Source organism: Octodon degus, unplaced genomic scaffold, assembly GCF_000260255.1.
Source record: "Octodon degus isolate 3935 unplaced genomic scaffold, OctDeg1.0 scaffold00035, whole genome shotgun sequence".
NCBI lineage: Eukaryota > Metazoa > Chordata > Mammalia > Rodentia > Octodontidae > Octodon > Octodon degus.
Window position 1 is genome coordinate 15,052,023 of NW_004524611.1, and position 24,430 is coordinate 15,076,452.

General features: G+C 41.2%; 1 protein-coding gene across 11 annotated transcripts in view; it reads right to left on the reverse strand.

Annotated features, from left to right (window-relative positions):
* Positions 1 to 24,430, reverse strand: part of Cux1 (cut like homeobox 1) — a 394,563-nt gene that overhangs the window by 368,363 nt on the left and 1,770 nt on the right. For 2 of the 11 annotated variants that reach the window (XM_023714404.1, XM_023714400.1), the window contains exon 1: positions 23,612 to 24,403. The exons of 5 other annotated variants lie outside the window; for them this stretch is intronic. In XM_023714404.1, coding sequence (XP_023570172.1) covers positions 23,612 to 23,917 — 306 coding nt within the window. In that variant the 5' untranslated portion in view covers positions 23,918 to 24,403. Of the gene's footprint in view, positions 1 to 23,611; positions 24,406 to 24,430 lie in introns of those variants that run through there. 4 more of the 11 variants (XM_023714408.1, XM_023714407.1, XM_023714401.1 and 1 more) reach the window with 4 other exon arrangements.

Sequence of the window (24,430 nt, forward strand, 5' to 3'; positions counted from 1 at the left end):
TAAATAAATGTATAAATAAATAATTATAAAAAAAAATAACACAATCATAGTGGGGACCTCAATATTCCATTTTCACGAGTATATCACTGAGACAAAAAATTAAGAAAGAAATATCGGGGCTGGCCAGATAGCTCAGCAGATTAAAGCGCCTGCTTAGCCAGAGGCAGGGACCAGGGTTCAATTCCCAGCATAATATGCTTGCCTTGCCCCCAGGGCATGCTGAGACAGCCACCTGAAGCTGGACATGGTGGCACTCACCTGTAATCCCATCACTTGGGAGGCTGAAAACAGGAGGATCACTATGAGTCCAATCTGTGTAGTAAGATAGTGCTCACTTCAGCAACACATATACTAAAATTGTGTAGTGAGAACCTACTAAATATTTTTAAAAATAAAATGGGACAAGTGAGATAGCTCAGTGGTCTAAAACACTTGTTTAGTTAAGCTTAGGCAGGTGCAGGGGATGGTAGTTCGATCCCCAGCACCACATGCTGCACCAGTCCCACCCTCAGGGCGGGCTAAGCCAGCCAGCCAGCCAGCCAGCCAGTCAGCCAGCAAGCAAGAAAGATCAAAACTGAACCACACCTCTAACAATGGACTTAATAGATATTTACAATGTTCCACCAACAACATAATATACATCCTTCTAAGCAGCACACAGAACTTTTCTACAAAGACTACATACCAGGCCATAAAACACTCTTAAATAATTAAAATTATCCCATGCATATTATCAGATCATAGTGCAATGAAATTAGAAATTAATGGCAAAAGAAATCAAAGATAAATTATGCAAACACATGGACATTAAACAATACACTCTTAAATAACCAACAGGTCACAGAAGACATTAGATAGTTTCTAGACTCAAATAATAATGCCAGTACAACATACCAGAACCTATAGGACACAATAAAAGATAGTCCTAAGAGGAAAGTTTATAATTGTGGAGGCCCACATCAGAAAAACAAATCAAGCCCAAATAAATAACTTAATGACACACCTCAAGGTCCTAGAAAAACAAGAACAAGGGGGCCAAGGAGATGACTCAGTACAATAAATGCTTCTCTAGCAAGCGCAAGAGCCTGAGTTCAATCCCCGGTTCCACCGGGGGAAAAAAAAAAAGAAAAACAAGAACAATATAAATCCAAAGCTAGCACAAGGAAAGAAATTATAAAGATCAGAACAAAAATGAATGAAATTAAGACCAAAAAATGCATTCAATGAATCAAAAAGCTGGTTCTCAAAAAAAAAAAGCAAAATACACTAACTTTTACCCAAATTTACCAAAAGAAGGAAAAAAAAGAACCATATCAATCCAGGAGAAATGGAAAAGGTGAAACCATAAGAGACAATCACCAAAATCCAGATATTAGTAACTTTTAAAATACTCCCTTAATAAATGGGAGAATCTTGAAGACATGGAGATTCCTAGACACATATGAATTACCAAAACTGAACCAAGAAGATATAAAAACCCCGAACAGGTAATAAAATTGCAGGAAAAAAAAAATCTACCAAGAAAACCTCAAGACCCAGTGTATTTGCTGCTAAATTCTCCAAAAACTTCAGGGAAGCCCTAACAGCAATATTTTTCTCAAACTCTTTATAGTAATTGAAAGGAAAAGAGCACTGTCAAACTCGTTTCTGGAAGCTAGCATTACCTTAATTCTAAAAACAGACAAGGACTCAACAAAACAAAAACAAAAATACAGGCCAATCTCTTAAATGAACATAGATGCAAAATTCCTCAACAAGATACTGGTAAACAAAAAGAAACAAATCATTGAAAAGATCCTATAGTATGACCAAGTAGGGTTCATCCCAGGGATACAAGGACAGTCCAACATAATTCAATAAACATAATATACTACCATAAAGAGAAGCAAAGCCAAAAAACACAGGATCACGTCAACAGATTCAGAAAAACCTCTGACAAAATCTGATACTCAGTCGTGGTTTTTTAAAAAGGGAGAAAAGAAAAGCAAACCAAACCAAACCATGTCAGGCATGGTGGCACACCCCTTTAATCCCAGCACTTGGGACTGAGGCAGGAGAATCACTGCAAGTTGAAGGCCTGCCAGAGCTACCTAATAATGAGTTCAAGACCAATCTGAATTACACAGTGAAGACACCCTGAAGAAAATAGTTTTTGAAGGGCCTCCTCTCAATCTGATAAAGGCCATTTATGACAAACCTACTGCCAACGTAACAGTAAAGGGGAGAAATAATGAAACCTTTGCATCTAAAATTAGGAACAAGACAAAGATGTTTACTATCACCATTTCTGTACAACATAGTACTCAAAACTTTAGCCAGACCAATTAGTCAAGGAAAAATATATAAGTAAGAGAGATATACATTGGAAACTTCTGAAGTCAAACTATACTTGTTTTCAGATGACAAAAAAATTTCACCAAAAGATTCAAGGAACTAATAAAATGCTATCAGGATACAGGGTCAACACACAAAAATCAATAGAGATCCAATACACCAATAATCAGTCCACTGAAAAAGAAGTTAGAAAAATAATACCTTTCATAATAGCTTCCAAAAATATTAAATACTTAAGTATTAACCTAATCAAGGACATCAAAGACCTGTATAACAGATGTAGATATTAAGACACAAACATTTAATCTACTGAAATATAAAAGTAGAACTCTTAGGCATAGGCAAGGACTTTCTGAACATACCCCAAATGACACAAGAAATAACATCAAGAAACAACAAATGTGATTGCATCAGATTAAAAAGCTTCTGCACAGCAAAGGAAACAACCAACAGAGCAAAGACACAATCTACAAAATAGGAAAAGTCCTTTTAAGCAAGCTACTCCTGGGCAACAAACAGGACTAATGTCTAGGATATATTTTAAAAATTCAAAAAAAGACCCCTAAAAATATAAAACACAATCAACAAATGAGCAAATGAAATGAATAGACACTTCTCAGAAAAAAGTGAAAAAGGCCAACGAATATATGAAAAAGTTCAACATTTTTGGCCATTATGGAAATGCAAAACCATACTGAGATTCCATCTTACTATAGAAAGAATAACTATCATCAAGAAATCAAATGACAGGGCTGGTAAGATAGCTCAGTGGACTAAGTGCCTGCTTAGGCAAGGGAAGGGACCAGGGTTCGATCCCCAGCCCCACATGCAGCGTTGACCCGTCCCCCAGGCACGATAAGCTGGCCACCGAAACCAGGTATGGTAGTACATGCCTGTAATCACAGTACTGGGGAGGCTGAAAACAGGAGGATCACTACAAGTCTGAGCTGCAGAGTGAGATCCTGTAACAAATACATTACAAAAATAAATAAAAACAAAAAACAGGGGCTGGTGAGATGGCTCAGTGGTCTAAAGCATCTACTTAGAACAAGCTTAGCAAAGCACAGGGATCGCGGTTCGATCCCCCAGCACCACATGCCAGCCAGCCCTGACCCTAGGTGGGCTGAGCTGGCCACACACACACACTCACACACACACACACACACACACACACACACACACTCACACTAACTAAACAGACTTTTAAAAAAATAAAAAATAAATCAAATAAATACTGGTGAGGCTGCAAGGAGAAAGGAAGAAATGTAAACTAGTATAACCACTATGGAAATCAATATAGAGATTCCTCAGAAAACTAAAACTAGAAATTTCATTCAAAAAAAAGAAATTTCATTCAAATGAACCCTCTCTAGGTATCTTCCAGAAAAAGTTAAAGATACCATACTACAATTATACACATATACCCATGTTTTTAGCAGCACAATTCAATAGTAGCTAAATCTTGGAAATGGCCTATATGTCCACAAACAGATGGATGAATAAAGAAAATGTGGTGTGTATACACAATGGAATACTATTCAAGCATAATGGTTAAATCTGAGTCATTTGTAGGAAAATGAATGTAGCCTGAGACCATAATGTTAAATGAAATAAATCAGACACACAGCCTTAAATATCAAATAATTTCTCTCACACAAAAAACTCAAAGCATAAATTATATAAATAACAATATAAAAGATAATTAGACAGCTCTTTTGCAATGGTAAGGAGAACAAGAAGGAAGCAGAAAAGAGGAAGTAAGAGAATTAAGATGTATTATGTACATGTCAACTCCCCAATGTTATCATTATGTACAGAAAACATGTACCGATAAGACACATACACACACACACACACACAGATTGATAAGGTAGACAAACAGCCAAACATAAAGAGAAAAATTGTAAACAAATTCAGAAAGAGAACGTAAAAAAACAAAGGAAATAGCTAGAACTAAAAATAGATTTATAAAAATGAAAATATGAACCTTCTCACAAGAAATCTTAAAACCTATTTGAAATGGATATATATCTAAAAAGTTACAAACACTCAAATTACAGTAAGAGAAAACTTGAATGTTGTACACTAGTAAGAAAAAGTCTCAGGCCCCAATGGTTCTACCAGTGAACCGTATCAAATTTAAGATGTGGCTAGTACTTATATTATACCAATTGCTCCAAAGCAACTTTAACCCATTTAATAAGACTAGAATAAACCCAATTCCAACTGGATAATAGGAAATATGGGTCAGCTTCATTTAATAACATACAAAAAATGTAAATCAAATCCAACAATATTTTTAAGTTCAAGAGAAAAAAAGTTTATCTCAAAGTAATTAATGATTCAACATCAAACTATCAATCAATGTAATTTACTACATTCATAGGCTAATAAAAATTGCAAAAATATGAATATATTTTTTAACAAGAAGTATCTGCTACACTTAACACCTAATTATGATTTTAGGGGAAAAAATACTCTTCAAAATGTAGGAGACAGCTGAGCATGGTGGCACATGCCTGGGAAGCACTTGGGAAGTTGAGGCAGGAGGATTGCCGTGAGTTCAAGGACACCCTATTTCTACACAGCGAGACCTACGGTTAGGCTTGATGGCACATGCCTGTAACCTCAGCACTTGGGAGACTGAAGCAAGAAGATTGCAGAGAGTTTGAGACCAGCCTGGGCTACACAATGAGTTCAAAGCCAGTCTGAACTACATAGTAAGATCCTATCTCAAAAAAAAAAAAAAACACCTGAGAAACAGTGTGTTAAGATAGCTCCTTCACTACGTTAAAAGCTTTTATCTATCTCTTAGATAAAGGCAAAATATATTGGCAAATTCAGTTCTGGTAATTTTCTTGATGGTTTCAGTCGTTGCTTGGGAAGAAGTTCCATCATACATGTCATGCTTATAATAAGCCGGAGGATTTTTGTTTTTGCAAATGTTTGCCCGTACTTTTCAGCAGTTTTCTGATAGTTGTAAAAAACCATGGTGGGCAGCAGTACTATAAATTGAAAAAATATAAGTATATTCCAGAAGCCTAATTGGCAGTGGGTTTTATTAAAGTAACACTTGGTTGTAGAAGTAAGTGATAGATGCTGAATAAATTCTGATTATTTTTATTACATTCCTCACCTATACTTATTAAACTGTCAACCTTCTAGTGTTTATTAAACTTTGTATAAATATATATACATGTTTTTCCATTGTATGCAAACTGCAAGAAAAACATGTACCATTTCTCTGCTGTATGCTGGATTATATAGGAAATGTTTGTGAACTATTCAAACACAAGTTAAAAAAAGTTCCTGTGGATGTTTTATGTAGTAGTATCCTGGCATTTGTATTGATAGTTTAAAAGTTTCACTGCACAATAAAACTCTCATGATGCTAGATTTGATGTGTGCCCAGTTTGAAAAAAGGTTGGTTGACACCTGCAAAAATTGTTGAAACATTCCTCTTATAAGGAAATACAGTAATCTTACATATTTAAAAAAAAAAAAAAAAAGCTTTTACCAAAATAGCATATTCCTTTCAAGGCCAGAAATGGGAATAGCAATTGCCTTTGCTAGGCCACTGAGTCCCTGAGATTCTGATGAACAAAACAAGTTACTCCAGTACAAGGACTAGAAGGAAGGGGAAAAATAAAACTCATCTTTTTTGCATATATTATCTGCAGAAAAAATGTAACAGGTGCAAGTTAACTAGCAAAAATATTGAGTCAGTCTTCCAGTTTCAAAATCAATAAACAAAACCCAATTGATTTTCCTTTTATATACAAATCAATTAGAATATTAAAAAAAAAAAGGAAGACCAAGTTCAAAATATCTATAAAAAGCATAAGGAAGTAATCTAATAATAAAAAAATGTACATCTCGCATGCCAAGCTGGTCCTGCCCTCTGGGGCACACTGAGCTGGGGACAGAGTCCAGGCATGGTGGCATATGCCAGTAATCTCAGCCCTGGGGAGGATGAAAACAGGATTACCACAAGTCTGATCTGTATACTGAGATCCTGTACCAAATACACAAAATGAAAAAAAAATAAATAAATTAAAAAAATGTGGGCCAGGGAGATGGCTCAGTAGAATAAGCACTTGTCTGGCAAGCACAAGGGCCGGAGTTCAATCCTTGGTTCCAAAAAAGAAAAAAAAAAAAGTAGAAAACCTTCATGGAGCAATCTTCACTAAATAGAAAAATCCCTCATTCACAGAAGGGATGACTTAATTATTAATTTTCCCAAATTAACTTGTATATTTAATGTGAATCCAAAAGGAATTTCTAAAAATTAAGAGGACAAAACAAAAATGTGAAAGAAAAAACAATAAGCCTTTAATGTTAAGATACTGAGAGAAGCAGAGGATAAGTTTGTCCAATCAGAAATTAGACCTGGTAAAAAGACAGAGTAATTACAAGATTGTATCAATCGAAAAAGGAACAGGGTAGTGGAACACAAGAATGATGCTAGAAACATAGGGATATGGTTTGGAGGGATTTGAACTCCAAAGTTTAATGTTGGAAGCTTGATCCCCACACCATGGCAGTGTTGAGAGGCAGCAGGATCTTTAAGAAGTGCAGCCTGGTGGGAAGTCACTAGGTCTGGCAGTCAGTTGTCCAGGGAAGCTATTAAATTCCCTTGGAAGGAAATTGGCCTGTGTCCTTCCTAGCTCTTGTTTCCTGTTTCACCATGTGTCCTGTTCCTCACACATAATCCCACTCTGATGTCATTCACTATGAGGTGACACAGCCAAGAAGAGTCCTTGCCAGAGCTGGCACCATGCTCTTTGGACCTTCATCTCCAAAACTGGAATGACATAAATCACTTTTCTTGGTAAAGTCCCCAGCTTTGATATTTCATTATAGTAACAAAACATGGACTAATACACAGACCCACATTTTTTTTTAAGGGAAGGGTCTACAGGGTGTTCAGGGTCTCACTGCTAGATCAGACTCGCCTGTTTACAGCCTCCCGAGGGCTGGGATTACAGGTGCGCGCCACCACATCTAGTCGCAATTGCCAGTTCAGCAAGCCCCTGGGGCGGGGCAGGAGTGGCACAGCAGGCCGGGTGATGGAACCCGGCCCCTGAACCTGCTTGCAGGTGCTTTAAGCTGCTGAGCTACTTGGCCAGCCTTTGTAAAGTCTTAGAGTACCACCAGAGCAACTTCCTAAATCAGGGGGCAAACGAGGGGAAGAAATTAATGCTGACATAAATTATTGATCCACATGTGAAAGACAGCTATTTTATTATAGAAATATGAACACTTTGTGAATTTCTGTGGGGAAAAAAACTTCTTTAAATGACTGAAATAAACCGAGGTATGAGGCTAACATAAGGACAGATGTGGTTTTTTTGTTGTTGTTGTTGTTGTTTTTTGGCGGAACCAGGGATTGAACTCAGGCCCTTGTGCTTGCCAGGCAAGCACTTAATTCTATTGAACCATCTCCCCAGCCCCATACAGATGTGATTTCACCAAAATTGTTTTCCTACTTACTGAAGGATACTACAATCAGTAAGTGAGAAACTGGAAGACATTGCAGCAAGGAAAATGGACAAAATATTAACATACAGAACAGAAAACTCTTCCAAAGCAATAAAAAGATATAATTCAGTAGGAGAAAAAAATATACATATATAAAGTCTGACCAGGCAATATTCAAAAGGAGAAAGCTGAAAAGCTAACAAGTATAAAATGAAGCTTTAACAACAGAAACTTTATGGTAGAGAAAAAAATGACAGAAGTACCACTTTAAAACCAGAAGAATGAGGAACAAAATAAGAAAACCTCTCTACAAAGAGCTGCTAAGAATGTAGGGACAAGAATCCTTCACACAGCAAGTTGGAGAGTAAAGGGATATGGATGTTCTGGGAGCAATTTTTGGAAGTACTCAGAGAAATTAAGAACACTCACCCCAAATACTGGCCAAGGGACACGCCACAGGGTGGTCACAGCAGTTCTGTATGGTACTGGAGTATCAGAAACCACCAAGAGGCCAACCACAGAGAAACAAGCACATAATCTGGTACTATGGACTAAGCCGTGCCCCTTCCCAAGACCTATACCTTAAAGCCCTAGCCTCTGATTTGATACTTAGAGGTGGGAACTTTGAAAGGTGCCTAGAGTCAGATGATGGAGTACTGTCCTTTTAATAAAAAATCTCAAAGAACATATGCTTCTTTCTCTATCATGTAAGTATACAGCAAAAAGGTGGCCATTTGTGGGCCGGGGAGATGGCTCAATGGAATAAGCGCTTCCCTGGCAAGCGCAAGGGTGTGAGTTCAATCCCTGGTTCCACCAAAAAAAAAAAAAAAAAAAAAAAAAAAAAAAAAAGTGGCCATTTGTAAGCTACAAAAAGGCCTCTCACTAGGAACCAAATCAGCCAGCATCTTGATCTTAGACTGCCCAGCCTCCAGAATTGAGAAAAATAAATGTCTGTTGTTCAAGCCAGGCATGGGGGCCAGGGAGATAGCTCAGTAGAATAAGCGCTTGCCTGGCAAGTGCAAGGGCCTGAGTTCAATCCCTGGTTCCACAAAAAAAAAAAAAAAAAAAAGCCAGGCATGGAATTTCATTATGGCAGCCCAAATGGGTGAACATAGGTGGATTCTTAAGCAAAACTGTAACATAATCCTGAAAAATAAATGAAATTTACGAGAAACAACAAAGGTCTTTGTTTAGACCTCAAAAAAATTTGATAAATGCAAAGGAAGAAAAAATTCATAGCATAAAGCCACATTTAGGAATTAAAACTACATGTACACACAAAACAGGCCACGTATTTTAAAGGACACAACCATACAAAGCATATTAATAAACCTTCAGGATGAGAAGGGGACTAGGAATGATACTGGAATCTAAAGGATAAAAACATGATAAAATGTATTGCTGTGTGGTATAAACTAAGGCATGATTAACCCATGTGGGGTGAGACCCCTGTATTTGCATACAACATGCACACAGGCAAACATACTCTGAAGGCAAGAACAAAAATAAACATTTGGGGGCCCGGGGAGATAGCTCAGTAGAATAAGCGCTTGCCTGGCAAGTGCAGGGTCCTGAGTTCAATCCCCAGTACTGCAAAAAAAAAAAAAAAAAAAAAAAAAAATTGGGCTGGTGTGGTGGCACACAACTATGATCCTAACTCTTAGGAGGGACTGCCACAAGTTCAAGGATAGCCTGAGTTACACAGTGGGTTCAAGCCCAGCCTAAATTATATCACTTGTCTCAAAAAAAAAAAAAAAAAAAAAAGTTGGATTTTTCAGTTTTTTGCCCATGTATAGAAATGGAAATGTTAAAACCTTTACAACTTGACTTAAAGATCTAGTATCTTTTAACATAGGAAAACAACTGGCAAGATGCTCCTTAAACTTTTTAAATCATAACAAACTTAGTATCAACAGCTCTTGATTTCTTTTCCACAAACAAGGTGGGATGATATACTTACTTGAAATGACAGCCACACAGATACACATACACAACTAAAAACAGCTTCAGTATTTTGCTGCAACTTACAGTCTGCCAATTTCATTCATAATTTACACATTTCTAATTATACTTAACTGAATATTAACTGTTCTAATTGCTTAATGTTTTAGTCGCTGGAACTGAAGTACTGAGGGACATCTGATTTAGCAAATGAAATTCTGCTTGCCATTAGAAAAAGAGAATTGAGGGCACACACGTCCCCTTCACACTCAAATTGACCTCACTCAGGCCCTATGCATCTCAAACACACTCCTCTCCAACCACACCAACCCACACCTACCAGGAGTAAACCTTCAGAATCTGTGTTTTAATGTTGCTTGGGGTTTTTTGGTTTTGCTTTTATTTTTGTTTCTGTTTTAAGATGAAGTCTCACTGTCACCCAAACTAGACTTGTCCTCCTGGCCCAAGCAATATTGTTTCAGTCTCCAGATAAGCTGGGACTTCAGGTGTGTGCAACTACATACAGCCAGGATCTGGGTCTGAATTGTGACATTTTATTTCAGAATGCTTTTCTGAAAGACCCAACTAAAGACCCAACCAGGAATGAAAAGGAAGTTTTGAGGGGCCGGGGAGATGGCTCAGTGGAATAAGCGCTTCCCTGGCAAGCGCCAGGGCCTGAGTTCAATCCCCGGTTCCACAAAAAAAAAAAAAGAAAAGAAAAGGAAGTTTTGCTTTCTCCCATCACAGATGACAACGAAATGCATATTTAGAAACTCAGAGCTACTGAAGGGCCCAGGTACCTTACACCATCCTGTTCTGTTCGACTGTCTTTGGCTTGGGGCCTACAACCTCACCCTGTAAAGCTAAGATGGTAGTGACAGGTCTTGGCTGTTCTGTCTCACACAAATAAGTCCACAGGCAGCAAATGGTTTTCCCAGAACAATGCTCAGCCCTATTAAGGAGGAGACCCTGGTGGTGAGGAAGGGCGGTGAGAGCAGACTCAGAATAGGTCTGCTCCCATCCTAATCTGCTAATCTAGTTGTAAACAGGGCCGTTTCCAATGAGAGTAACAGCACATGAATAACTGGAAGAGGGGTCAGCAGAAAGAACAGGGCAGAAGGCAGTAGAACGGAACCAGCCTGGGGGCTACAACAAACTGTGGAAAGCAGGGAGTTACATGTAAAAGAAAAGAAAAAAAAAAAACTGAAAAGTTGTTAGGTGCCAAAGTGCACACCTGTAATCTCAGCATTCTGAAGGTTAAGACATGAATATTCCCTGCGCTTGCCAGGTAAGTGCTTATTCTACTGAGCTATCTCCCCAGCCCCCAAGCCTGGCCAATTTAGCAAGACCCTATCTCAAAATTTAAAAATTAAATCAGGTTTAAATCATTTTGAATCACTCACACACCAGTATTTCACTGGGGGAGTGAAAGACCCTGAGTCCAAGCCTCAGTACTACAAATTAAAAATGGGGGAGGAGGAGTGAAGTACTGGTATGTGAGTGACTTATCTTGGATGGACCTTGAAAACATGATGTAAAGGGAAAGAAGCCCTATACTGTGATTCCACTTCATGTGAAATACCCAAGACAGGCCAACCCAGTCAGAAAGTAGATTGATGTTACATGGAACACAGGACAGGACAAAGAATGACCAGGAACAGGCAGGGATTCCTGGAGTGCTGGACATGTTCTGAACCAAACAGTAGTGATGGCTGGCTGCAAAACACTGAATATCCTAAAACGAATGAATTATAAACTTGAAAAGGATGAAGTTTATGGGATATAAATTTTACCTTAAAAAGGAAAGTAAACAAATCAGAGAAACTGTGACAGAGAAGCCATTCTGTGTCCCAGGTCAACAAGCAGCATATTCAAAATGGAAATCCTGCCCACAAAGGCTTTCTGGACTGTCTCCCCCAAAAGACAGCTTTTTAAAACTATCTGTGTGATCCAATATTTTCAAATTCCATTATCTGCAAAAATAAAACCCATCATTCATTTAGTGTGCTAATGGGCCTCATCTAGACACCAGCAGGATCCCACATCCATACCCTCCACATGGATCAGGCTGTGCACAGGGACTTGGTCACTGACACTATGAATACTTTCTAGTGTGACACATTAAATAACCAAGTACTAAGCAGGCACCAAGTACCACCCCCGGCACCACTGTGTGGGCTACAGCAAGGTAACTTAAAGAACAGGAAAGCAGGCAGCCGACCAGACAGCTGCCAGCCACTCTGTCCTCCACAAACATACTATACTACCATCCCAGGACAGCTAAAAAACTGTGCCCCATCAAAGGAAGATGTTTAGAGACTGGCATTAGAGGAAACAGTCTAGGAGGGTGAAGGTTTCTTTTTTTTTCTTTTTTTCTTTTTTTTTTTTTTTTTTTTTGTGGAATTGGAGATTGAACTCAGGCCTTGGGGCTTGCCAGGCAAGTGCTTATCCTACTGAGCCATCTCCCCGGCCCCAGGGTGAACGTTTCTTAACAAGACTTCCTAATACCAAATAAAACCACTCTTATTGGCATAAGTGAACTTTCTGAGAAGTCTGTAAGCTCAGAACTCTGGTTTAGGGATTAATGGTTTGGTATATGGATCTCAGAGTTTTGTGCCTTGGCCTCATAGAAATAGTAGCCCAAAGAAATTTTTAAACTTGGATTTTCATCTTTAGCACACCCCAAGGTGGTTCTTGTATTTTTTCCCTCCTCCATAGCTATCTCTCCAATGCCTGAACTCTCATGGTCACTTGTCTGCACCTCCCTTGCTTCCCAGGTAAACAGAACCCCTCACCACTCCAACTTCATACAAGACAGCACATCTACTGCTGCCTCTCTGCATGCCTACTTGGACAGCTGGTCCTAGGAAAGAGAGACCAGAGCCACCTGAGCAGACAGGAGGCAGCCAGGCTCCCCAGGGTATGGCCACTGCAAGGCCTGATAGCAAGTGACTGTCCTAATACCTAGCAGGCACAAACCCCCCACGACTACTTACCTGACTTGCCACCAGGTATCACTATAATTAGTCATTGTAATTGAAGCTGAACATAATTAATTACACAATTTTGAAGTGTTCAAGTTTAATTCCATTAGAATTACATCATGAAACCAGGGAATTACAAAGGATTACCAACCAAAGGCAAATAAAGATGAATAAAGAAATGCCAAACTGCCTCCTCACATGGTTGAGTCACATCCAATGTTGAAGCTTGGGTCCCATTACCCACTTGTTTTTAATACACCTGTGCAGTTCAGCCAGGTAGGTATCTGCACCAGCCACCTCCCAAAATTCTTTCAGCATCTGAGGATGTAGGAAAGGTGGCAAGGAAGACTCCTTTAAGCCCACCCTCTATCACTGTGTTGGAGCACTGGATAAATGAAGTCTGTTGCAGTGCTTACAGGCCCTGAGAACACAACTGTAGTGCCTCTAGTCTGGCTGAATCTGAAGTCTCAAGTCATAGAGGCAACCAGGTTCCACCAACAGGGCCTCCCCACAGGTTCCCCACCCCACCCCCAACCCAGGCCAAATTCAACCTCAAGAGACCCAGTACTACCCCTAGCTTATCTTGGGCAGCCCCTAGATAAGGGTGTTGGCCTCCCCACAATGATCCGATTGTCTCACCTGACAGTTCAGCTCATACACAGCAGGGACCACTGACCCTCCACTGTAGTGTGTGTGTGTGTGTGTGTGTGTGTGTGTGTACCCCATGCAATAAACTGAAAGTCTAAAACAGTGCCTGGATATGATGCCCAAGGATATGTGAGCTGGCAATAAACAAAAACATTAACATTAAAAGCTCCTTTGAAGGCTGGTCAGACAGCTCAGCAGACTAAAGCGCCTGCTCAGAGTACAACAGAGTTCAATCCCTGGCATGCCATGCCAGCCCAGGGCATGCTGAGAGGGTGACTGAGACAGGGCGTGGTGGCGCACACCCATAATCTCAGCGCTTGGGAGTCTGAAAACAGGAGAATCACTACAAGTCTGATCTACATAGTGAGACCCCGTAGACCCTGTACTAAATACCTATAAATAAATAAATAAATAAATAAATAAATAAATGCTCCTTTGCATCCAGGCATGGTGGCATACACATATAATCCCAGCACTTGGGAGGCCGAGACAGGAGAATCACCACATGCTTAAGGCCAGCATGTAGCCAAATAGCTCAGCAGGTACAGGGGCCAGGGGTTCAATCCCTGGGCCTGCCATGCCGGCCCCACCCCAGGGGTGTGCTGAGAGGGCAATTGAGACTGGATGTGGTGGCGTGTGCCTGTAATCCCAGCTCTTGGAAGGCTGTAAACAGGCAGATCACTACGAGTCTGATCTAGTACTGAGACCATAAGCACCCTATAGACCCTTCCCTAAAATTAAATTTTTAAAAAACCTCCTTTGCTACATAGTGGGTTCAAGTCCAGCCTAAACTATATAGTGGGACCCTATTTCAAAAAAAAAAAAACAAAAAACTCCTGTCCTTTGGACATACACCAGTGGACACCAGTGCACATAAACCAGCCACCACATGGAGATCCAGTTCCAGAAGCAGTATGTTCCTTCCTTCTACCTTCTTTTTACCCAACATCACAGAAGCTCTAGCTCCAAGATAGGAAAGTGGACATGAAGATGGGAATCCAAGTTCAATTTAAAAATTCAACCTACTGCACCTCCAAAAATAGAGAATTCCACAGCACTAACCAAATCTCCAAGAGAACCCTCTGTGGTTTCAGTCTCAATTCATCTTCGAGACCTCAGTACCAACCTCTCTACCAAGTTCAACTGTCCTACTGGTCAGGGGTTCAACCCCAGAAATTCCTTCAGTCCCCCAAAATCATTCCTACCCCCAAAAGAGTGCATCCTCTTTCCTACCTAGAGTGGCACCTCTCCCTACCACCCTCTCCCTGAACATACAGGCCTTATCCTCCATGGGGATATTCTGGCTCTTTTAGTCCATCCAGAAGTCCCCTCTGCCCCCAATTCACACAAATGCTTGTGTAGCCAGATAATGATGGCACCACCACCAAAACACTCTGGATACTTTTAAGCGAAGCAGTAGCAAAACATGCAGGCTATGAGGGCCATTGTTCTGAAATAGCTGGCCACATGCCAGGACCAGAGGGAAAGTTTTTGGGGCACAGGCAAATGAGACATTCCTCCAGCACTGACACCCAAACCTGAGGGCTATCTGCTCCTTAAATTTGTTAGGTTCTGATAACTACACTAAAGTGCTTTCTCTTTGGGGGGGGGGGGGGGGGGGGTGTTGTCATTCCATTCAGACTCAAAGAATGAATGTCTGTCAATGAAGTTTGACCCAATTCTATCTTTTAAAATGTGGGGTTTTGTTTTATGTGCCATAAATAGAACTATAAATATTTTAGCCAATGTTATGCAAAGAAAGTAATAAATGAGAGTAAAATTGAAACATATTCTACCAGTGGTTTTCTAACTGCTGTCATTTTAATATATTTGACCTACCTTTCAAAATATCAAAAAGAATCAAGTTTGGACTGAGGATGTATCTCAATTGTAGGGGTTCATGCACGGCGTCCCAACCTTGATTTCAATGCCAGCCTAAACTAAGAAAAGAGAAAGAGAAAGAAAAAAAGAGAAGAAAAAAAAGAGGGATATGGCTCAGTGGCAGAGTTCTTCCCTTGAATGGACAAGGTCCTGAGTTTGATCCCCAACACCACCAAAACAAACAAAAAAAATAAAATAAAATTTTAAAGAGGGGGTTCAAGTTTTCATTCTTAAATTAACTATTTGTGAGAGTCCCATATAAGAACACTAAGAACTATCCCCTTGAGAGGCCACAGTGCTCGGGTGCAAGCAGTAGTTACCAACTATGAGAGATCCTATTCTCAGGGCAGAGCAGGATAGCAGGGGTAGAAGGCACTTGTGTGGTCAGGAATAGTTTAGAGGGTACCATGGGTGTTGCAATGGCTACCAAGTAGGAATCAGAGGCACTAAAGGAGGAAGCTAGTGTTTAGAGGGAAACCTCCAGGGTCCCCAGCTATCCTACATCAGTTCTCTTGGAAAGCCCTTTCCAACATCTAGCCAAGTGCACAGAACTGGGCTCAAATTTTCATCCTCTCCAGGTCTCCTCCAGCATGCTCCAAATCCCTCATATCCCCAAAGAATCACAGCTTCTTCCCTACCTAGGAAAGTGCTATACCACCGAGCTACATTCTCAGCCCAAACTTGATTCTTTTTGGTATTGTCAAAGGTTGGCCAAGGGGCTGGTGAGATGGCTCAGTGGTCTAAAGCACCTATTTAGAACAAGCTTAGCAAAGCACAGGGACCACGGTTCAATCCCCCAGCACCACATGCCAGCCCCTGGTGGGCTGAGTTGGCCACACACACACACACACACACACACATAAATAAATAAATAAAAATTTTTTTAAAAAAAGGTTGGCCAAGTATATTAAAATGGCAGTATCTGGAGAACCACTAATATGTGTTTTATTCTTACTTCCATTTATTAAATTCTTTCCATACATTGGTTAAAGTACACATAACTGTATTTATGGCACATAAAACAAAAACCCATGCCTGATTTCCAAAACTTTCCTGCAGCCTCAGGCATACAGCTCCATCAAACCCAGGTCCTAGAGTTGTTACCCACTCCCCCAGGCAATGAACACAGGGCAAAGGAAGAACTGAATGTATGAAATCAGGCTGGATGCTCAAATGGAGAGGGAGTATGAGGGAGTTTTCCAAAATGAGCAAGACTCTGCGATCATTTGAAAGTTTTAGGTAAAGTAGAGACACCCACCAGAAACTGTCTGGCAGCTTGACTGTAGTCTCTACCAGGTGCCAAAGTGAGCCATTGTGGGGTATTTAAGGAAAAGCATGGCATGATGAAATCAATGGTTTGGGAAGAATTAATCTGGCACGCACATCTATAATGACTTGTGACCTGCTTTGAATGGTGAATTTTCAAACAAATAAAGATCTCACAGTTGGTTTGTGTTATGCTAGAAAGGAGTTTCAATAAGCAGCCCCAAACTGACTGAATACACATGAAAAAATATTAAAGTATGAGCGCGTTATGACAGCATAATTACATACTGACACAGAGCCATCCATGTTAAACAATCACAAACCACTTCTAACTCCCCTGACAATGACCTTCAACCATAACTGGCAATATCCTTCCTTTCTTACTCCCACATTAATGCTGACAAACTGGTACCAGGGCTAAGGACTGGGTGGAGGAAAAGAGATGACTGAGCTTGCCTTCTGGGACAGCCAGGTGGGTCTAGGTGACAGCTTTACAACTCCATGGCCCAGAATACCAAAGTGCCAAGCCACCTCATGGGTCCTATGTTCACCCATGACTGTAAGATCTGTGACCAACCAAGTCACCTGCAAGGGGTGCCCTGCAGCAGCCCAAACTTCCTGTCTGGCTCCATGATCCTATACATGCCTCCAGAGCAGAAACAAGACTCCCAATTTGAACCTGTCTCCTACTTGACCAAATATGTGATAGCACGCACTGTTGCAAAACCAAGGAGTTGAGGTACAGCTATAATAAGCAAATCCAGTAAATTAACATTTCTCCACTTGCTTAAATCCCAAGCTCACAATTTTCTATTTCAAAGCTATATAGCTTATAACCTCTCTGCTGTGTGAACAAGAATGGAATTTGGCTTACAGCTTTACTCATAATTTTAGTTGCATTCTGGGGACTCAGAATCTTTCCCTTTGAAATGTCTGTTCCACAGGCTGTTGCTATTCACTCCCTTAGCAAGGCTGGAGCAGAACAATGTAACACCAGATTACATAGGTGTACATCTTAGGTTAACTACCACATTGGGAAAAAAAAAAAAAGAATGTATTTTGCTATTACTTGCATACCTTTTGAAATGATACAAAAAATGGTGATAGGAGCCATAGAATGTTCCTATTCCCAAGGGGAACACTAAAGTCTTTCTAAACCTCATCAAAAATCAAATGTACATTCCCCTCTGGCAAGAATTTTATTTTAAATTTTCATGTACATTGTAGCTTTATTCTAAGAATCTCAAAACAATGAAGTTCCACAAATACAGTAAAAAAGAGGAAAAAAGTTGTCACAACATAAGGAAAGACAGATGTGGCAGGGCAGGAGCAGGGCAAGAGATGACAGGCAGAGGTGACAGCAGGCGCTCCAGGCTGGCACTTGGCAGCTGAGGGCGGCTCCATAGCAGCCCTGCCTTAACCACTAGCCCCCAGGCCTTGCTGATGTTCACAGCTTCAGGTTCTTCAAGAGAAGGGTTTACCTTTTGTGTCTGGTACAAACTTTATCAAATCATTTTTATCTAAATAATAACTTCCTGAGTATAGAAGGGAAAGTGGCAGTAAACCAAAGAACCTCACAGGTACAAAAGAATAAGTGAACAAAGGTAGCAAAAATGAGTTCATAATTCTTTTGCTCTTAAAAATATAAAACTAGCCGGGGAGATGGCTCAGTAGAATAAGTGCTTGCCTGGCAAGCACAGGGGCCTGAGTTCAATCCCTGGCTCCGCCAAAAAAAAAAAAAAGGAGAAATGGAAAAATACAAAACTATGCTAGAAAACAACACTGCCATAATTTATTGATGGGGGTGGGGGGGAGACCCAATTTAAGAAAGACTACCTTGCTTTGGAAGAGAAAAATGGGAAGAGACTTTTGAGCTGTGGTTAGTTTTATTTTTTCTTTCCCCCATATGCTGGGTGGACAGGATCTGAATGTCTTCCATTTAACAAAGAGCTGTCAACGCCCAGCTAAGTTTTTAATGACAGTAAGAATGACATTCTATTTCTTACAATTTCGCAATATTCACTTAAGAAACAGCTAATTTGTCCATTTGTTTTTTCCTTGATCAAACTCAAAACACTTCACAAGCATAGGTAACTTTTTACATAAATGTTGACTTACTGACTTTAAAAATAGTAAATACAGCCCAGTAGAGCTGTTGGACAAGAACAGGCCTTGTGTCAGTACATTCAAGAAATGATAAGAAAGAACAAGCCATTTCTCTGGTGTTTCAGAGTTTAAACTGGTAATTTCCTCCTACATGAATTGCATAAATCACCAACGGTCAAGCACATGCAGGATTTCAAGTGTCAGCTGAAGGAGGCTGCCTTATAGAAGCCCTGGTGGACTCCAGTCTCACAAAGGTGTGGCCAGCTGCCTTGGCATTCCCTACTCAGTTTCACAAACACTTTAATGGAAGGAAGTAGGACCTAGTCAGTTTCGCTTACTGTGAATCTCTTACCCAGCTACTGGTTGGGTTGCTCTTCAGTGTCAGTAAACTCCTGGCAGAAATATTCCTATCCTCCTTTCTCCCAACCTCCAGCCAGACTGGATTCCCCTGCATAGGAAGACTCCTGTGGGTAGAACCCTACCAATCCCTCTTGGGGCTCAGGCAACCCAGTGGCCACAGAAATTCTTGGGATTCCTGGGACCCAGGGCTCTATTAAACACAAAAATTCTACCAACAGCCTGGGGCCTCCTACAATAAGGAAAAGCTTTCAGACTAACATGAAGAAACTGACAGCCTGTACTTTGTGCATTAACATCATTCTATCGGAATTTAATTAACAGCAAGAATGAGAATTATTTTTATCAGAGAGCTGTTTGCTTTTTAAAGGAAAAAATTCTTGAGGTTTGCAACAAATCAGATGTCTTTTGAATGGAGTTGTCTGCCCTCTTTTTAACTGTCATATTATGTGCACAGCATATAGCATAAGCAATTTTTAAAAATTTGTAAGTTATAACACAGGTGCTTCAAAGCTACTTTAGGCAGGACACAAATAAGGGCAACGGCTCATGTTCTCCCTCAATTCCAGTTCACTTCTCACAGAGACACCTCTTTCTCTGCCAGAGACTACTCTCTTTCACCGGCTTTCTCAACACCTTGATGGAAAGTAAGACCCACTGCAGCTCAGCAAACCCAAAACTGCAGTAGGACCAGCAGCTCAAAAGCAAATCTCAGTTGTCTTCCACAAACATACAACTCCTACACAAAAACCAAAACTTGCTTCTGAAACACTGAGCAAAACCAAGACTGTGAAGAGGCTTTCAGAAATACATTTTGAAAACTAGAACAGTAAAGATGACAGACAATTGAGAGGGGCCCATCATTAATATTTTCTAGAAATAATGCCTCAATCAAAGTTAATATTTTTCAGCTGCAATTACAGCTTGTATCTCTAAACATAGAACTCTTTAAGGAAAGTATCTTTTCTTTGAATTCTAAACCACTGTCAGGGTATAACAAAACACATCTACACACTCAGGTCAATAAATGTTTACTGGGGCTGGTGAGATGGCTCAGTGGTCTAAAGCACCTACTTAGAACAAGCTTAGCAAAGCACAGGGACCGCGGTTCAATCCCCCAGCACCACATGCCAGGCAGCCCCGCCCCCTGGTGGGCTGAGCTGGCCACACACACACACACACACACACACACAAATAAATAAAAGTTAAAAAATAAATAAATAAATAAATAAAAATAAATGTTTACTAAATCAGGTCACAGACTCACAATTTCTTTGCTATAAAAGTTAAACAAGACAAGTAATAAATCCTTTAATAATGCCAGTAAAATTCTTTTTTCACTCTTATTATCTGCAAATACACAATCCTCTCAGTGTCCAGACATCCACAGGCATCCAGGTCCTATAAAGCCCAGTGTTACTGGAATGTCCAGGTAAACATTTGTGGGGTATAATGAAGGACTGAGGCCCTCCTACAAATGGTGTCCACAAAATGAGTAGCCACAAGTAAAAGGTGTCCCCATGCTTGGCTATCGTAAGACTAAAATACAAGAGTCCAGGAACTGCACCTGTTTCAAATTAGATACCAGCATTGCTTCAGTGTTTAAACTACATGTTCACTTGCTACTTACACAAAACAATTATTCCGGGGTTTTTGAGCACTTTAAGTATGTTAAAATACGATTAAAAAATGAGAGGCAGGGAAATTTCTGTTGAAACTATTTCTGCAGTGATAACTCCGCTTCAGACAAAACACAAGAACTAGGTAAACACATTTCTGTCTTTAAGGATTACTACTAAAAATCAGACTTTTCATGGGGAGAGCAATTATATTTTTAAGTTATGTATTAAATAGCAGCATATTATGATCCTGTACACTACAATTTTCAGTTACTGTATATACCATTTGTACTATAACACACAAGATACCCATCTTTCAAACACTGTATGTGAAATGTACATGAACAGAATGTGTGAATTACATAAAAGGGGAACATGGGTTGGAAACTGAATCTATGTAGGATTTTTTGTACAATGGATTTCTCCTTTAAAAATTTACAAATTTTCCCCAAATTTGTCCCTCTTTCATTTCACTTTTCATTTCATTATTCTTCCCTAATCCTCAGAACTGAAACAAAAATGGATTTTCTATTTCGAGTCTTGTTACTAAGACATACTGTAATATCACAGAGCACACACTACTGTGTCCATGCAGTTCCTACATAAACCCTGGTGGATTTTTTTTTTTTTTTTTTTCCAGCAACAGAGAAGACATTTTAAACAGCCACCAAAGGTCATGGGCTCAGTAGGGTCATCATTTGGCATTTTTAAGATTAGCTCAGAGGATTAGGGAAGAATAATTCTGGAGAAGAGCAGGTCGTTTCAAACTTTCCTGAAACAGGGGACACAAAAGGGCCCCTACACCCAGCAGTACCAGAAGGTGCAGTAGTTAATTGTATTCCTGCAATGACTTACCTTTAAAAAAAAACAACAACACAATTTTACCCAGGCGAAAACTTCAAGTAATTAATAATGAACCCTTTATATCTCCCAATCTCTAAGACACCAAAAAGAGGAGCAGTGGAAGACACTACACAATACCTTAATTAAAATAAAAGATTATAGGGAACAGCCTTAGACAACTGGTGACACATACACTTCTATGACTGGAAGAAACAGAAGCAACCAGAAAATAGGCTTTGGACACAACTTAAATTGTTTTCTGATACTGAAAAAGAGGTCACCTTTTAAAGTTCACTGTGGCAGAGGACCCTTAAAGGGGAAAACAGGTCCCTATGCAAGGATAGCGCTGCAAAGAAAAGCCAGGGCTGGCAGGCCCCATCCCAAAATATTCTGAACTTCACAATCACATAACAGAGTTACATGAGCTTGTTTTAAGAAAGTGTCCTCTTTTCAAACGTGTATTTAAAAGATAAATTTATACAATGGTGTTTTTCTTGCTTAAAAAAAAAAAAAAAAAGCCTGGTCTTTACAAGTCTGGGGTAGGATAAAAACTTGTCCAACTAGTCTTAGCAATGCCAATACACTGAAACTTCTATAGTGCAAACCTTGGAGACTAAAAAGGAAACCAAATAGAGCACAATTTCCAGATGCCCTCTTCCTGGGGCTTTAACTCCAAGTCCCCACAGTGGCTTCGTGGCTTGAAGACTCAAGAAGCAGAGAGACAAGAACATGACCACGACTCACTGAGGCACTGAAGAGGTACAGAACTGCCCAATCTTATCCAGACCCACTGAAGTCTCTGACCTGGTCAGTCTAGCTGAACCCTGCCTCCCCGCCTTCAAGTGGCAATGGCCACAGTAGACACTAGACCTACAGGCACCCTATCTCAGTGTAAGAGTCTGAAACTAATAAATTCCTGCTCAAACTGCAGTTCCAGCGGCTCACTTACTGTCTACGGGAACAGAGTGTACTCTCCCAGACACCAAAATCAAAGGCTTCCCAAGACCCAGAGAAAGGACTAATCTGGCCTTATACCTGAACTTTGACATTCTGTATCCAAATGAAGTCTTCAAACATGCAGCCGAGCAGTAGGAAATCATCTAAGGCCAAAGTGCTATCTACCCACCAAAAGGGAATGGATATTGGGCAAAAAGAGTGCTGCTCTGAGAAGGGATTTTGTACGATGTTGCTGCGTTTTCCAGATCAACACAAAATTCATTCAAGTAAACTGCCAGGGAAGCTTAATCAAATCCTACAGTCACACAGTTAAATGTCCTCATGATTCCCCAAAGAAGTAGCTAATCAATGGGTAAAGGGAGGTGTGTTTATATTGAGTCCATAAAATCTAATAACTCTCTAGAAACCAAATCTATTTCCCAGACAGTTCTCCCGGGATGCTTAAAAAAACAAAAAAAAAACAAAAAAAAAAACTAAACTGGTATTAAGCTAGGATGTCATGTTTGGGAAGACAAGAGGTGGGGGAATATTAAGGCTTATCTCTTAAAACTCCAGAACAGGTTTTACAGTAAGCACAAGAATTAAATTATGGTAAAAAGGAGCTATTTTTACTAAAACAGGGTAGACCAATTTATCAAAAATGCCATTTGACTGTGTTCATTACATTCAGGAATCTAATTTACACAATAGACACTTCGGAGTAATCTATTTTAGTCAATAAATACTCAAGCTCCTTTAAGTTCTAATCTTATCAGAAATACATACTTCACATACTCTTCTTCCTAGTTAAGCGAGAAATCAGAGGAAATTTCATAACGACTATGACTCTGCTCTATCGTTTTTTTAAGTAGGAGTGGGCAGAAAACAGCGGCATACAATTAAAGTTGCCAGAGTCCACTTACTTATGTTTTAATCTAATCCACTTCCATTTCTTACTAGCCTGCATGTGTAGCTAGTTGTCTGCTTTACTACCACAGGTGCTGTCGGTGACTGACTATCAGCAGTCCCCGGGTTAGCAAAGTTCAGCCAAGTTCACCTCGGTGCACACCTTACAGGCTGGAGCAGCAGCGGTTCCCCAAGGACGCTGCAGGGACCCTGAGAGCGCAAGGCTGCCCCGGATCCTTTTAAGCCACATGACTGTCTCCCTCCCGGGTCCCCAGTGTTCACAGAGCTTCTGGCCCACGAGCCGCTCACCTTCAATTTGGCTTCGGCTACAAACAACATCCACCTGGCAGAGTCCCGGGGTTGTCCAGCCACCGCGAACGCGGAGCAGGCATTTGCGGGGCGGACCCTAAGGACGCGCCTCTCCTCCGGGTGGGGGGTGCCAGGCAGCAGCGCACCCCTTGAGCACGGCGACAGCTCAAGCGCCGGATAGCGTTCCTGGGGCTCGGCGCCAGAACCACTTGCCCGCACGCCACAGTCTATCGGGGGGCCGGTGGCTTTGCTTTCGAGAACCCGGGCCGAGAAAAAATCTCGGCGGGGAGCAGCCGCGCGCTCCATGATGCCTGCTGACCCTGCAGAGAGGACAAGACCCTGCCCCCCGTTCCGGGTCAACCCGAGGAAGGAGCCAGAATAGAAAACGGGGCGAGTCACCCCGGGATGCGGGAGTCCCCGCGCGCGCAACTAGGGCCGCGCAGTCGGACCCGCGGCGGAAAGGAAGCGCGCCCCCCGCGCAGGCAGCCGCTCAGGGAAAGTTGCAGCCTCCTCCGGGTCCAGGACGCCGCGACCCAAGACACAGCGCGCGGGACGCCCCCGCCGCCCCTCGTCAAGTTTCCCCGGAGCGCCCCCGCGGGGTACCCAGGACGCGAACGGGCAGCTCCGCGCCACTGGCGCAGGCACACAAAAGAGCGGGGCTGCTGCGGGCCACCCCCGGGGCGCTCCCGGGACGTAAACAAACCCGGGCTCTGCACCGGGTACCTGCGCGGCGGCGGCGGCGGAGGCCGGCTGACAGCGGGATGGAGGGAGGGCCGGGACTCGGGCCGGTCGGGGCAGCGGGCGCCCGCCCGGCCACCC